General features: G+C 51.3%; 1 protein-coding gene across 1 annotated transcript in view; it reads left to right on the forward strand.

Moving 5' to 3' along the window:
• The first annotated feature begins 319 nt into the window (after positions 1-319).
• LOC132414736 (heparan sulfate glucosamine 3-O-sulfotransferase 3B1) overlaps positions 320-16708 on the forward strand; it is a 38087-nt gene continuing 21698 nt past the window's right edge. Inside the window, exon 1 of the mRNA XM_059997552.1 lies at positions 320-1269. Within this exon, the coding sequence (XP_059853535.1) occupies positions 716-1269 (554 nt within the window). The 5' untranslated portion in view covers positions 320-715. The remainder of the gene's footprint in view (positions 1270-16708) is intronic.

Genomic DNA, 16708 nt, shown 5'->3' on the forward strand with positions numbered 1-16708 from the left:
GGGCGCAGCGCTAGGTCTCTCCAGCATCCTTCCTTCCAGCTGCTCCTGTCACCAGCCCCCTGGCTCCGCCCCTCGGAGCCCGCCCCTTGTCTCAGCCAATAGCAACCTCCGACTGCTCTCCACTGCTCCAAACCCTTTCCACACCCCCACGTTCCGTGAGCCGGTTGGCTGTCGAACCCTCAGCGGAGCGGCTGGATTTGCATGGTGCTCCGTGTTTCTGGTAGGTGGAGCGACCCGTCACTCCCGGTGGCCGGGCCCGCCCACTCTGCCTGGGTCCCCGGCTCTCTTCCTGCGCAGTTCTACTTCGCAGCCTCCGCGGGGAAGCGCCGGGGCAGCAGTCAAGGCTCGGTTCGCAGGACCGCGGGAAGGCAGCCCCGGCGAGCGGCCGTGCAGCGCGCACCGTTTGGAGGGGCCCGGGCGCGCGAGTGAGGCGCTCTGCTGGCCCCGAGCGCGGCGTCGCAGCCCCCGACCAGCAGTTGCCGCCACCCGACTTTCGTTCCAGTTGCGGCTCCTCCGGGCAGCATGTCAAAAGCCGCCGCCGCTACAGCTGCCGCCGCCACCTGGGGAAGAGCAGCAGCAGCAGCGGCGGCCGCGGGCGCGCGGGGGCAATAAGCCGAACCACTCGGCGTACAGGGTACTCTCTCCGCGCTCACGGCTCCGGCGGGACCCGCGCCATGTGCTGAGCCATGCTCCTCGCCGCGCCCGCGGGCAGCGCATGGGGCAGCGCCTGAGCGGCAGCCGATCCTGCCTCGATGTCCCCGGCCGGCTTCTGCCGCAGCCGCCGCCGCCCCCGCCAGCGGTGAGAAGGAAGCTCGCGCTGCTCTTCGCCATGCTCTGCATCTGGCTCTACATGTTCCTGTACTCGTGCTCCGGCTCGTGCGCCGCCGCGCCCGGGTTGCTGCTGCTGGGCTCGGGGTCCCGCGCCGCCCTCGCCCCGCCGGCCCTGGCCTCAGGTCGCGACGGACCTCCCTCGAGGCTGCCGTTCCCGGCGGCGCCAGCCACCCAGTTGGCTCCTGGCGGGGAGACGGCCGAGGGCGCCGCGAGCCAGGAAGAGCAGAGTCCCGAGGCGCCGGACTCCCCCAGCCCCATCTCTAGCTTCTTCAGCGGGTCGGGCAGCAAGCAGCTGCCGCAGGCCATCATCATCGGCGTGAAGAAGGGCGGCACGCGGGCGCTGCTCGAGTTCCTGCGCGTGCACCCCGACGTGCGCGCCGTGGGCGCCGAGCCCCACTTCTTCGACCGCAGCTACGACAAGGGCCTCGCCTGGTACCGGTGAGTTTCCCCGGCAGGGCCAGGGCTGGGGCCTGGGGCGCCAGCCGCGATCCCGACGGGCAGAGGAGGGAGACGTGGCATGTGCTGGTGGAAGTGACAAGGGTACAGCTTCGGACCACCGGGGTCCGGGAGGGGCCGAGCAACGACCGCGCGGTGCTGGCCCGCAGCGCGGTACGTACGGGGTGCGCTGGGCTCCGCTCTCACCACAGTCCGGAGAAACTTCTCGAGGAGCTCTGGGGGCTCAGCGGCCCACGGTGCCCAAAGATTAATCGGGCGATCTCTCCTAAAAGAAGGAGGGCAGTGACTGCGACGGTGTTCATGGGAGCGCGCGACCCTCTAACTGTGGCCGCGGCCCAGACGAATCCAGCCAGCGTCGCTCGCATTTTATTTTTCCTCTCGGATCCGGGACGGTCTGCGCCCCGCCGGTCGCCGTCTCCGCCCCAGACCAACTTCTAGAGCAGCTTCTGCTGCCCAGATGGGGATGGGGTGAGAGCAACGCCGTCCTGCGGAGGCCAAGGGGAGTCTGTTCACCTTCCGAAGGGGGTCAGACCGGCTTGCGGCCGGGCAGCCTGGGCTCCGGAGGGTGAGCCAGCGGGCGCGTGGCGCGTGGAGCGGTGCTGGTCCCTGTCGGGCAAAGGCGCGCACTGCAGCCGGCGGGAGGCGCGCGACTTTGAAGGCTTAGCGGCGCCTGGGGCTCGGCCCTCCCGTTTCCGCCTCCCAGGCCGGGGTGCTGAGAGAGCCAGGGCAGGGAGGCGTGTCTCCGCGGGCCCTTGACACTAAAGGGTGCAAAGAATATTCGGGGCCCATTGATTGAGAAATGCGGGTTGCCCAGAGGTCGGGGCTTCTGTAAAGTCGGTTCTCTGGTCGGGTTGTGGGTTCGGTTCCAAAGGGACAGCGGCCCCTCGGGGTCATAATCACGACCCCTGCTCAAGGCTTCCCGCAGTCTTTGGGGTGAGCTGTGGGGTCGCTCGAGTTTCCGGTGAGGCGCGGGTGGGCCCGCGGTCCAGACTCGGGCCTTGGGAAATCCCGTCGCCAACCAGGGGCCAGGCCACCGGCCCCCACCCCTTCTCCCCGGTCACCATCTCCGAGCCCCGCAAACGTGACTTCCTCTAGCCCCCGGCACCCCTCCAGGCCCAGTTAGCCTCCAAGAGGGTGGAGACTTCGGAAAACAAAAGGGGAGAGTCGAACCAAACCCCATTCCCTGACCGTAGCCCCTCTTTGGGGACCGGGAGAGCTTGGAGGATAAAAGGGGGCTGACCGAGCGGATTAAAACCGCTCTCTTCCCAGCCTCGCCCTCCCCCTCCCTTTTGTCCTAATGTTTTTATTATTGTCAGGAGTTGCCCAAGTCTCGAGGTTTAGCCAGCTGTGACAGTCACCCTTCCCACTGTCCCCGGGCCCTCGACACCGTTTGTTGCGAATTCGAGCTCTGGAGCCCGAGCCTGGGTCCACGTCCCGGCCCTGGCAGCTGGCTTGTCGTGCGGGCCTCACTGCTCTCACCTGTGCAATGGGCGGCCCGGTTCTCCGACGCGCGGGTCAGGTGCCTGCCTGGCTGGCAGATGGGGGCCTCTCTAATTGCCAGCTATTGTCATCGATCGTATTGTCATTTCTGCCACCACCAATCCTCCTCCTCGGATGGCGATGCCGGGGGCCGGGACGTCAGGCTGTAACTAGCGCCCGTCCAGGTAGAACCCACCGGAGGCCGGAGGCAGCCGGGGATTTTCTGAGATCAGACGTAGTGGGGGCCGGCCTGGGAGGAACTGGCAGGAAAAGAACTGAATCCTTAATGTCGGGCGGTTCTAGAAGCACCTGGGTTGGGCAGTGGAAGTCACCACAGGCAGATTCGCGCAGTCTCTTAGGCGGCCGCCCTCCACCTGCCACGTTCCTTCTGATCGACTCAACAACGCAGAATAAAGAACGGAGTCGCCCTGGAAAGGCTGGCGGCGCGCCTGCAGCGGGGAGCGCAGCCCGGGAGCTTCGGGCGGGCGGGACCGGCGCCCGGGGCCGCTCGCATCGCGGCCCGCGAGGCGGCTGGGCTTGGGGGGCGCTGGGGCTTGGCCGGGCCGCGGGGAGCGGGAAGTGCATCCTCCTCCCGAGCCGCCTCCCTACCCTGATGATCCGGACTGTCTGGGCCCGGAGGCCCAGGGCCCGCGGCGATGACCCCGCGGAGCTCGCGGCTGGAGGAGCGAACTGAAGACGCAGCGGCTCGCCCGCAGAGCTGCGATCCCGGGCTGCTCCAGCCGCGCCGGGCGTGGCCGCAGGGTTAGTGGTTTTTTGTTTTCGTTTTTGTTTTAAGGAAAAAAGAATAAAAGAATCTTTTCAATGCCATCTGCTTAATTACAACTTTTAAAATAATTTAGAATATTCTGGATGTCTGGGCAAATGTGTGGACTTAATTATTTTGAAGGCGGCCGTTTTAACTGGAAAAACAGACACACCGGAGAAGAAGCCTGACCCAGAAGGCTTTTCCTAAAATCCGGTGTCTAGGGAGCACCCTTCGCCCTCCTCCTTCCTCCCCCCCCTCCCCAGAGTTCAGTCTGCGGGGCCCAGCCCAGCTGCTCGCCAGAGGTGCGCTGCTCGGCTTCATCTGTGCAATCAGGCAGCAGATTGGAGAAGGGTATAAATAGTAATTAGTCAGAGTTGCAGTTCAGAAACAAGTAGTTAAAGCAAGTCCTCGACGCTAGAAAATAGGAGACAGGAGAGACATCTTGAAGGCGTTAAACAACTACGGGCACGGATGGTTGAATCCAAGGGTCAGCGTCGTCGTCGGCTGGAGAATGAGATCTTGCCTATGTCTGAACGAGTGATTAGTAAATTTCATCGACTTACACAGCCCGGCTCCGGGCCTAACCAGTAACCCAGGGCCTGGGCGGATTTGCTTGAAGTCTCCCCAGTTGATTGTAGTTCCTTCCACGTGGCAGAACTAGACGCCATCAGCCCCAAAGGGACGGATCGCGGTGGGATGGAGCCTATCGTGGTGGCCACGCGGAGCTGACCCGCCACTGGCCAGAGGGTGGGCGGTTTGCCGCTGCCTTCCCCCGCTGCAAAAATCAGACGGTCCACCTGGAACCCGAGTTTGTTTTAGTCTGGGACGAAAACTCTTCCGGGTTTACTTTTCCAGTTCATCATCCAGCTCACTCTTGAATCAGGCCTCCCAAACTGAGCAGGTACTTACGAGGACCCCACGGAGTGGCTTATGAGGACTTCCGTTTAAACTGGCCCTTACCTTCTGTTGCAGGGGGTGATGGTGTCTGAGAAACGACAAACAGGTTCAGGAGAACCTCACACATACCAAGATGGAGAAACACCCACCCGGTACATTTAGGCATTCAACATTGATTTAAACTCTGAATGGTCTAAAATGAAGTATATACATTTCTTTAATAAGTTTCTCTTTTTGATTTGGCTTAAGTTTGGTAGATTTTCACAAATTTAATGACCTCAGTTTGAGATTTACTTTAACCAAATATTGTGGAATTACTGTTTTTTTGTATAGAAATATTCCTTAGACTTTACAGTGGCAGAAACTCCTTTCCCGCCTTGACTCTCCTTTCCATTTTTGGTTGTACAAACTAAGCTGACACTTTAATGCTGTGGCCACATGAAAAAAAGGTGCTGTGTGTGTGTGTGTGTGTGTGTGTGTGTGTGTGTGGTTGTTTTACAGGATTAGCAGATTTAATCCTCATTACCATCCTGTGAAGTAGGTACTTTTACAGATGAAGAAGCACAGGCCCAGAGAGGTTAAGCTACTGGCCCAGGATCTCACAGCTAGAAAGTGGCAAAGCTGATACACCAACCCAGGCAGTCCTGCTCCAGAGGTCACTCTGGGCCATTCTCCCTTGCTTAAATGACAGAACGTGATGTTGGTCATAAATGATGAATTCAAAACTGAGTTGTTGGGGTTTCTTTGTTTTTGGGGTTTTTTTTTTTTTTTGAGTTTTCTATTGCACCTCCAGTGACCTCAGTGAAGGTTGCTCACTTTGTCATTTACTTTAAAAGAAGACCAGCTCCAGAACAGGATAGTGAGGGCATCCAAAGTTAGTTTATAACCAGAGTGAGGATAATTACATCACTGTGGCAGTTTCCTTTCTCTGCCTGCACAGGACAGTGAGAATCAATGGAGTCATTAAAATGACAAAAATATCCTCAAGTATAAAGGCTGAGAAAACATGGCAAGGGTCCCCACCGAGAGGAAATTTATTCTCTTCTATGTGTCCTTTTTAAGGCTGGGAGACATGGGAGAATACAGGGTTAAATGAGATGTTCCAAAAGCTCTTGGAATGAATTTATTCATTTAAAAAAGTACAGTGCTTCAAATCAAGACTGAAAACTTGTATTTATTAACCAGAAGACAATTACAAAAATTACAACTAACACTTGGATAGAGCTCTTTAGAATTAGAATCTGAAACCCAGTGACTTTAGAAATCTCTGTCTCAAAAGAGAACTTTCCCTACATTTTAAATTTAACAAATGCTGAGAAAACTAATTTCTCCCCTCTTTTCCTACTCTATTTCTAAAAACTTGGTGGCAAAGACTGTTTCAGTCTTCCCTAAGGGAAATTTAAGATAAGATCTGATTGGGGATAATCCTTTTTGAAGTAATTGCATTTTTTCAGTCCAGGAGTTTAAATCAAGTATGCAGCTCACTTCAGGCTGCTGGGTGAAGATCAAAAATCTACATTTATATGCAACAATTTGAAATACAAACCATCATGTTACAAAGCTGTCAAGATTTATTAGCAAGACAGTGTAGCATGTGTTGGACTCTGTTTTCAATTAGGCACCTAAATTAGACCATAAAATGGTTGATTAATCTTTTACAAGTTGAGGGGAAAATATAACATAAATTAACCTAATCATAAGTGTTTTCCCAGATGCTCTGAGTTAATAAAATCGTCAATATTAAATAGCAACCTATTTGTTTTAGGTGAATAAAACGCTGAAGTGCATGAATTAAATTACACTTATCTTCCAGATGATATGCTATTATTGAACAGGTCTCTAAAAATCAGGTTGCAGCCCATGTCTTAAAAATATATATATCAAAATAGAATACTGCAATTTAACTAAGCTACTAAACTAGATTTTGTTTTTTTAATGGAGCCTGATTATTGAAAATTTACAATTTAATATAGACTAATATTTATAAAGGATATTTTTCCCAGCTAAAGTTGTATTACTTGCCATTTTAAAGTGAGCTGTCACAGCTTCTGTTTTTTTCTGGTTTGGTGTGTTTATTTTTTGTCTGAAGAAAAGCTTTGAGATAGTTTGAAAAATCAATATGTCCCAAAAACCTCATTTCAAATATCTATGCTGATGTACCTTTTGGTTGAAAACGTTGTAGAACGTAAGGTTTTCTGATTATATAAGATAAGCCTTTGAATCACTAAAATTATTTAGAATTAAAAGCACACCAGGAATTTAAAAAAAAAAAAAAAAGATTCACCAGTCGGTTATTGTTATGAATCAGGGAAGTGGCATTTATTTAAAGCTTCAGGACTGAAATACGTGACCAAGGCTGCCTGCTCACCACTTTCTATGTCAGTAGTTTTTCAATACTTTATGCTCTCAATTCTATGAACATGGAAATTAAGTTGATTGACAGAAACACAAAAAGTCCACTCTAAAGGCACAGCATAATGAGTGCTTCCTTTGCTGTGAATAGACTTAGTTTCCAGATAGGGTGCTACCTCTCTCTTTTAACAGTCAGTGATTTCAGACAGTAAGGGAAATTTCAGTGCTAGGCTGTCGGGATAGTCAGGAATCCCAGCAAAATGAATTCCCCAAGTATGTGGCATATTTTCAAGGGTAATGAGTACAATATGCTACCTACCTCAAATGAAAACATTTACCATGACTGAAAAGAAATAAGATACTGATATCTTTGAAAACTATTCGGGAGTAGAGCATGAAACATTAAAAAAATATATATTTAAAAGATTACCTTGTTAGAGCTCTCCTGTTCCTCTCAAACTATACCTAAATAAAACTAACATCAAATAAAACTGGTATTAGCATATATTCCTTTCTGATTTTAGATTTGGGGAAAAGTTTAGGATGCGAGGAGCAATTACTAGCCTACTAATATGATAATAAATACTTTTCATTCCAGCCAAGAGACTGTGTGAAAATACTGCTAGTGCTAATAATATCCCCGATTAATTTTCTCTGTACATAGATAAGGGTGACATTGGTTTCCTTTATATTATATCTGAAAGTATTCCTTTAAATATACATCTGTGACTTGAAAAATATTAAAAATAGCCTAAGTTACTGGGGCATTAAGAAAATGTGCTTCATTTTGTCATGGATGAAGCATTTTAAAATAGCAAAGTTGGAATGCAGTTTGTTGCCTCCCAAAGAGAGCTGCTTTTAAAAATTACGAGTCTAGATCTGGGGAGAGGGAGCTGGTATAAAGAGTACTGCCAGCAAGGCATTCATATTTTCTACCTGCATTTTAAAAGTATGTATGTGTGTATACACATACGTATTCACTGTGACTTTAAATTGATACATTTGTTACAGAACAGAGAAACTCTTGGCATAAAATATTTTTGCCCCTAAGTACCTATAGCAAATTTGTTAAAATAAGACTCTGGTTTTGTAAATTGCGTTTCAGCCCAAGCTAGACTGTTTTGTGCCAAGGGGTCACTTTTAAACCCCCTTGACTAGATTGTGAATGATTCCATGTGCGTTCAGCAAGCAACTTGGGGGCATATGATTCAGAATCCCTGTTTTTTCCCCGGATCTTTGCCCCACAATACTTAACAGGGTTACACTTACTTAGAAACCCACAAAATGCTGAAAGATGGTTCTGGGCAATACGAAGCTTGGGGCAACAAATGGAGAGTGAAAAAAAACCGCACGTACATAGTGGGAAGAGAAGTAGAAGAAGCAGATTTTTCACGCACACTCGATTTAATGAATGGGGCAGGAGGGAGGCACTGGTGACAGAAGTGTCCAACATGGCCCAGCAGGCGCGACGGGCCACGTGTCTGCTCTCTGGCAGCCAGAGGGGCGTCCGCGCGGACTCCCGGCTCTGTAAGGGTGGGCGACGCGCAGCCGAGGGCGCGGGACGTGCTCCGCGGCGGGCATGCCTCGGGGACCAGTCAGCACGGCCCCTGGGTCGCGTGGGACCCCCGCATCTGGTCCGAGGAGGCAGATGGCGGTGCCGCCTCGTGTCGGGGGCGGGGCCAGCGGCCTGGCTGCCCCTCCGCGCCGCGGGTCGCCAGCCGCGACCACGTGACCAGCCGAGCCCCGCGCCCCCGCCTCACCTGTTGGGCGCAGCTGGGCCTAGCATCCCGCGCTCGCAGAGGGTGATGCCGGCGGTCCCGGCCCCGCGCTGATTGGCCCTAGCAGCTGTCAGGAGACCAATGGCAGCCCGTCTGCATGATGGCCCCGCCCAGAGGGGCGGGCAGAGGGGCGCGCCCCGCCGGGGCCAGGCCCGGCTTCCCAGCTGCTGCGCATCCTGTCCGGGAGGCGAGCGGATGCTGAAACGCTCTCCAAGGCCGGCTTATCTGCTGATCTCTGTGTCTCTTCTCTGAACATTTGCCTCTGTTGGGTGGAGCAGTGAGGACGGAGTCAGACTTTCCCGTCCCTGCAACCGTGGCGTCGGACGTGGGTCTGAATGAATGAATTCTTCAGAGCCGGACTTGGAAGCTTTGTCTTTTTAGGGCCATAGTTTGGGCGCGGAAGAGGGTGGGGTCGGTTTTCAACCGGCACGTTTCTTTTCTTTCTCCCCCTCCGCCCCTTAGCCCCCCTCCTCACCTTTTTCTCTTTCGGGGAAAGAAATATATAATCCTCAATTCACCCACTTCTATAAAGGGTACTTAAAATGCGATTCAGCAAATTCAATAGATAACCAAAAATAAGTTAGTTCCCATAATGTGACCCGTTAAGTGACGGGATGAAGAGAAAAAGTGGGAAAGAGTCCGACGGATCGGAAAGGAGGGAAAGGAAAAGCAAATAATTCTCAGCCCCCTTCCGATTCCTGAATCTCCGCTCGACTGAGACCAGGGGCCCGTCCCTCCGCAGCCCACCCCCGCTGCTCCCCTAGGGTCCTCGAAGACACGCACTCCCGGGGCGCCCGCCCTCCTTCCCTCTGCCCCTACCCAGAGTGGTAACGCATGGCTCCCCGGGCAACCTGGAAGCCGCCTTTCTGCTCCCCCAGCTTGGGGGAGGGAGCACTGACCAGCTGACCCTCCCCTAGTGCTGTCCAGGCAGAATCCCAGCTCGAAAATGCCTCTTCTCGGGGTGGGCTTTACAGGGTGGCGTTGAGAATTCTGCTGTGTATTTGGATGAGGCAGCCTTGTCCTCCGGAAGTTTTTTCGGAGGTGCAGGAGATGACCTGTCTTAAAAGGGCAGGAAGCTCACTTAAGATATTGCTTATTGCTGCAGGAGATGTTGAAGAAATGCAGGATTTGGTCCACATGTTCATTAAAGTAGTCTCCCTGGAGGAGAAGACACACCCAGCCAACAATTAGAGAACAGTAACCTCCAGATCACTCCCGGTGCCTGCCGCACCCCCCAGCGGGAAGGCGTCTCCCTCCCCATCCTCCCCTCTGGCTGGAAACCCGTCCTGGCTCAGCCCAACCATTCCTCTCACGCGTGCTGGTCCTTGGGTCCCTGATGCCCTCCATCTGACTGTTCCAGCCTCCAGACAGTATATGTTGGTGCTGCCAGTTAACACAGATACACAAAGAAATAAACATCCTGTCCCACCAAAGAGCTTTTACAGATAGATGCCCAAATGTGTGTGGTAGAGGGTAGGAGAGCAAGGTAGAGAGGTCTCATCACTTTGTCATTGATTTGAAATACTTGATGGAGGAAGGGAAAGGTGACCATTTGAAGTCTCTTTCTGTAGTCGAAGTCATTCTTATAAGTCGTGTTGACCTTTTTTTTTTTTAACCTATTCCAGCAAGGATTTGTTGAGCACTTAGCTTTTAAAAATATATAGAGTTTATTTTTTTAGAGCACTTTTAGATTCACAGCAAAATCGAAAAGACAGAGTTCCCATATACGTCCTGCTTCTCACAGATACGGCTTCCCTGCTCTCAACCTAAAGCCCCAGAGCCACACACTTGTTTTTGTCTTTTTGATGAACCTGATGAACCTTTCTGATGAACCCATTGATGAACCTGCACTGCTCATCACTGTCGTCCAAAATCCATAGTTTACATCAGGGTTCACGCTTGATGCTACACATTTTATGGCTTTTGACGAATATATAATGACACGTATCCATCATTATAGTGTCATACAGAAAGTATCATTGCCCTAAAAATGCCCTGTTTGAGCATTTACTTTTAGCAAGGGCTCTCCCGGGCAGCACTTGAGGTCCCAAGGAGGTTCAAGAGATGTGAACTTGTCCTTGAGGTGCCCCGTTAGTCGGTGAACTATACAGGCTTCAAAGAGGTCTCAAAGCAAGCTCGGCATTGGCTAAAAATAACCATTAGTCCTCCTGAACCACGATTACATCTAAAAACCATTTTAAGGAGATGAGAGTGATAAAATATTCAATAGTCAAAATTAAGAAATGTGATTTTGTATTTTATTTTCCGGGAACCTTCCAGAGAGAGCTAAGGAGAAGAAGGAAGGAGAGGGAATGTCAGTCACTAGGTGATGTAATAGGAAAAAAGATAGCTCCGCCTTAGCGATTGAGGCCTGTTGTGTGCAGGCCAGTGGCCAGCGTGCATTTCTTCTTAGCAGTGATACTTCCTGTGTGATTTTCCACATTCTGCAGAGGAGGAAAGGGGACCTCACAGAGATGGCCAAGGTCATACAGCTGTATCTGTAGGTGACTTAGCGTCCTGATCCCAGTGCCTCCCTGAGGGCCCTTCAAACTCTACGACATGGAGCTTCTCTCCGTGGCTGAAATGTGACAAGATGTTCCTTCCGGACCAGTTTAAGCCATGTCTTTTGTTGTTTCTTTCCTCCCCTCAAACACAGACTTTTCCATATAAAATATCCCCAAGATTATATTTTTTTCTCTCTTTTTCTGTCCCAACTTACACCCACTCTCTGCCCCGTCTCTGTTGCAAGGATGTCTGCATTGAGGCTGGTAGTTTTCATGCCCGTCACCCCTGCACCGACCCGGGGCTCTGGCATCATCCCTGGAGCCCTTCCTCGCGCGATGAGATCTGTATATTTGATGCCCCTTTTCTGACCTCAGCTCCCTCCAGCTCCTCGTCTGCCAGCCCATCTCTCCTCTCACCTGTCCCTGGAAGCCGCCCTGCCATGAGCAGGGCACTCAGATTCTTAGTTCTCAAGATGATACCGAAACCTTCTCCACTCACTTCATATGGTCTCTTCATCTGCTGTGTCATCTGACACCCTAAACACCCTCTCCCCCCGCTGTGCAGACACCCACTTTGGTAGTGTCCACAGCAGCTTGCAGGAGAAGGTCTTATCCCAGAGCAGCCCTGGCCCACTGAGTTCCTACCCTCGCCCAGAACTCGGACCTTATAGCTCGCCAGCCCTGCTGGTCACCAGCCCTGACCCATGCCAGGAGCCCCGTGTGCTCTGGTCCTTATGAATGATGTCCTCTAACTTCAGGCATTGGTTAACATGTCTCTCCACACACAGGGGGAAACTCCAGAGAAATCGCAGCATCTGTAGGACTTCCACTGGTTCAATCACCTGTCCATGTGGCCTTAATTTCTACTTTGCCCAAGACTTCCCTCCATCATTTCCAGGAAGTGCTGTATTCTGTCTTTTCTATATTATTTGAAGAAAATACAGACATCATATTATTTTACCTATATATCTGGCCTATATATATATTTTTTTAGTAAAATTTTATTCACTTGCCTATAAAAAAGTGTACCAATCAGAAGTGTGCACCCTGATGAAGTTTCACAGCCTGCATCCCCATGTAACAGGCGTTCCAGAGTCCCCAGAGCCACGCCTAAGATCCCTTCTAAATACCGTCCCTGTCCCAAGGATAACCACTGTCCTACCTTTTACTACCATGGATTGGTTTGCCTGTTGTTGGACTTAATATAAATGAAATCCTTGACTGAATATTTTTAGGGTGTTAAAAACATGCAAATTTATTGCCAGTATTGACAGATTTGCAGATTTCAGATACAAATCAGATTTTCTGGGTTTTTCTTAATTTGTGTTTTGTATTGGAGTATAGTTGATTAACAATGTTGTGTTAGTTTCAGGCATACGGCAAAGTGATTCAGTTATATACGTGTATCTATTCTTTTTAAAAATTCTTTTCCCATTTAAGTTATTACAGAGTATTGAACAGAGTTCCCTGTGCTCTATAGTAGGTCCTTGGATTTTAAATATAGCAGGGTGTACCTGTGAATCCCAAACTCCCTAACTATCCCTCCTCCCTGCCACCCACCGCCACCCCGATTTTCTTTTTTTGATAAGGGATCTGACAGTTCTAGGCCCGCCTTTCTCATGGCAGCAGCTGGCTGGAGCTGGAGAACAGCTGTGTCTGTGACCGGAGGCATCTTCTCTTCCTTGGACACAGTTTCCACTGTTCCTTATTGTCTCACACTTGGCCTGCTTCGCTCATTTGTCACCTGCCTGGTCCAGCTCAATGCCGGACAGTGGGGAGCTACAACCTGTCCCCCCTTCCTTCAGGTATGTGCTGTTTCAGGCTTGAATTTCCTCATGGACACTCTCATCCGATGCTGGCATTAGCCTTTTTTCTACTTAGTTTTCATTTTACACCTCTGTAGGGATCCTGGGAGAGGATGCGCGGAGGTCTGTTGGCTGGGTGCCCGTTAGAATCAGAATCACCATCATCAATGATTTTTAATGGCTGCTTCTCCCATTTAAAATTTTTTTTAGTTCTTTAACAGACTCTCCTTCCTTGTGGCCTCTTGTTGGCAACCCTTAGGGTCAGCTCCTTGCTATGGACACTCTGTGACCTCGAGCAAGTCACTTTATCTCTTTGGTGTCAACACCCATACTGATCTATCCCCTGCCCAGTGAGTTCCTTGATCAGGGCCTTGGATTTCGTAGCCACGTCAAAGGACTTATAATAGCTTTAAACACATACTCTCAGGCCTTATCTTTATCTCCTCGAGGACCCTTGGCAGGTGGTCCACAGATCACACTTTGAGAAGCACTGCCTCAAGTTTCTTCAGTGAAAGAAAGTTCTGAAAGGTTAATAGGTGATGTAGAAAAAATGGTTCCATGTTAGCACAGTAAAGGCCCTGATAAGTACTGTAACCAAAGAAAAACCCCCAAATCTGTTTAATTATGTTGAACCTAGCGTTTCCCCCGAGTACAGAATCCTCTTTTCATTCAGTGCCAACTGATAACCTGAGGAGGGGTGTTTGTCGAATGCCGGTGTGGGGCACGTTATCAGAACAGGTCTCCAAGGTCACTTGCAGTTCAAGAGTTTGACCCCTGACCCTGGGCTCTGTCTGTCCACCTTTACCCCTTGGAACAGGCTGCCCCTTCTTTTTTTTTTGGCCGCTCGGCACGTGGAATCTTAGTTCCCGGACTAGGGATTGAATCCTCGTCCCCTGCAGTGGAAGTGCAGAGTCTTAACCACTGGACCACCAGGGAAGTCCCAGCCACCCCTTCTTATTGGGAGTTAGATTCCATACTTGTGCCACTGGGACATCGTCTCAAATGTATTGTGTCTGCACCCCCTTTGCTCCTGGGATGATGGGTGAGAATTTCAAGCTGGGTCTTGCTACAAGCTTCTTTAGCTGGGTTTCCAGCAGGCTAATTGCTGGTTCAGCTTTCCAAGAAGATTATTATGTCTCTTTTCAAAAGTAAGCGCTCGTCACTGTGCTGTATATACGGAGCAGGATGTCTGATGATGCTGGATAAAGGGGCAAAGCTGTTTTGCACCCTGCCTGGTCCAGGGTCGCCCCTGTGGTCCGCATGCGTGTTATCATCACACCAGGCTGACTGCTTGCCCTGCACGGGATCCTGAGAAGTAACAGCAGGGCCACGAAGAAACATTGGCAGCCTTGAGCTGCAAACAAAGCCAGTCGCTTTTTTCTTTTCTTAAACATGCATTTCCCCCTCTTTGTGTCGGGGCCAAGGGGGGACACTTAAAAGTGTTCTTTAGTTTTACAGCACCGGAAACGAAGGAAACTTTCAGATTAGGTGTCGCTGGGAAAGGAGATGAGTGGAACCTTTTACAGAGAGAGATGGGGGATTAGTTTACCTGTTTGTACAAAACTTAAGTTACAGGAGGATCTGGATTTCCCCTCCACGCACTCTGCTTGCTCGAGCGATCTTGTTATCTCCTGACACACTTAGCAAGGACCCTTCCTCGTATTTGGCGAAATCCGAACTCCTGTTTGTGCGGCCCTCTCACCTCGCTTCTGGGTCTAGGGGTGTGTCTGGCTAAGGTGTTTCCCACGATCTGGAGGTGAACAGTTTCACACCAGAGTGGGGTCCTGGATGGTGTCCTCTCGACTAGTTTTTCATTCTTATCACACTTCCTCTCCTATAAAGTTACGTAGCTTTTACCAGGACACTTAATACCCACCTTCTCTTCCTACGGGGCCTGTGAACATCAGGCAGTAACGACGCAGCCTTCTCGCCAAGTCGTGACCAGAGCGTCTAGATGGCGGTCCTAATGGGATACCGTGGAGTCTACCGTTCCTTCCTCCATGATTTAATTTCATCCACCAGACAGTCTGGAACAACTAGGATGGGCCAAGCAGTATGAAAGCACTTGGGAGGATCAGATGTTAACCCGTTATCAGACGCCAGAGAGAGCTCATGATCTTCCTCAAGGGGCCATAGTGAGAGATGATATAGAACAAAGTGAGAAATACCATGGGAGCAGAGGAGAGGTCACTGTTGAGCTGGGCTTTGACGTATGGATAGGAGTTGGCTGGCTGATTGTCCCAGAAAGCTGATGAAAGGATTCAGGGCAGAGCAGCTCTGTGGGAAAGGCCCAGAGCAAGGCCTGGCCAAGTGATGGGGACATGCGGGGGGATGGGGAGAGGGCCCAGGAGGGCAGCTCGGAGGCGGAATGTTATGTTGAGGATGGGTCTTCAGCTCACTGGAAGATTTTTGGGGCAGCAGAGCCTCCCATACTGAAGAAATTCAGACGTGACATGAATTATGCATTTGAATCATATGAATGTATTTTTGAGGAAAAGGAAATGCTTCAGTCTTTCCAAGGCAGAGAAAGCAAGAAAATGTATAGATGGTTTTCTGGGGTGATCAACACCCAGCCCCACTGCATGGTTTCTATGAGGCTCTTGGAATTCCAGGACAAGCATGTGTCCCCATGGTGCTCAGGAGAAGGGACAGGCCACGCCTCCTCACTCGTGACAGAGCCCACACACCCCTCTTCCCTGTTGTCTCTCTGGGTGACTTGAATGACTGTCCCACAGGGCTCTGGGGGAAAGAGGGCCCTTCTTCCCAGGTCCCAACTGGGCTGGTAAGGACCAAATGGCCACAGCCTGCAGGCAGGGCCGCCCACCTCCTCCTCGGGTCCCTAGTTCTGCTGGGGGTCGGGGAGAGCCCTGTCATTCCTCTGGGGGGGGGGGACTTCTGAGCGAGCATAGGAAGCCAGGGGAGAGAGATGCCACGTGGCCCCCACTGCCTGGGGCTGACCCTGGCTGCTGTCTGAGAACCCTGGGCAAGTTGAGAGAAGCACACTGGGTTCCTGGTTGCCAGCATCCCCAGAGCGGTTTAGTTTTAGTCCCATCACTCACCGCGGAGGAACTCAGTTAAGCTTGGGAGCCTCCCGTGTTAGCTTATAGAAGAGGTGGCACTTACTGATCAGTCCCGGCTTAGAACTGCGTCTCCCTTGGATCCAGGGGCTGCTTCTGTTTAGAAGAAACAGATCCGAGAGGCCGAGGGGTGAGCTCAGGAGAGCCCGACTAAGGGCTCCTGGTTAGGGGGCTGCCAGTGTGAGCGGGGGTGGGCCCTGTGCACTGGCCCTGTCTCTCCCCATCTGTCCCCTCTGGTGGAACGTTCTGTCACTCACATTTCTAGGGTTGTCTTCGTCCAGTCCCAGCTGGAAACAGAAGCACGGAACAGGCTCATGGTTTTTTGTGTTCTGTTAAAGGAGCATTTGCCAGGGAGAAATGTGTGCCAGCTTCTTCGAGCCTTCAGCTTGCATTCATTTGAAGGCCTCTGATCAAAGCCTCCTCATCTTACCCCAGATGGTGTCTTTGGGAGATGTTGGTTGGGGGGGATGGGAAGTGCAAGGGCATGGCACCTATGGGCGTGTGTCCTCTGTGGTTGCTCAGGCACCAGCTGTGTTGGGGGACGGGTCCCAGGAGCTGGAGCTGTGGACCCAGCACTAGTGGACCCAGCGTTCTGGGCTGCAGGTAAAGATGCTCCCCACGTGACTGCACCATTCAGGTTCAGCGGTGTGCTTGGGTTAGTCAGTCCCACTTATTTTTATTGCACGTGACCGCCGTAGAGAATTTTCCAGCTGCTGGTTGCTTGCCAGTTACATTCTAATTTAGATTTGGTGCTGTTTTGTCT

Source organism: Delphinus delphis, chromosome 19, assembly GCF_949987515.2.
Source record: "Delphinus delphis chromosome 19, mDelDel1.2, whole genome shotgun sequence".
In the NCBI taxonomy this organism is placed as follows: Eukaryota; Metazoa; Chordata; class Mammalia; order Artiodactyla; family Delphinidae; genus Delphinus; species Delphinus delphis.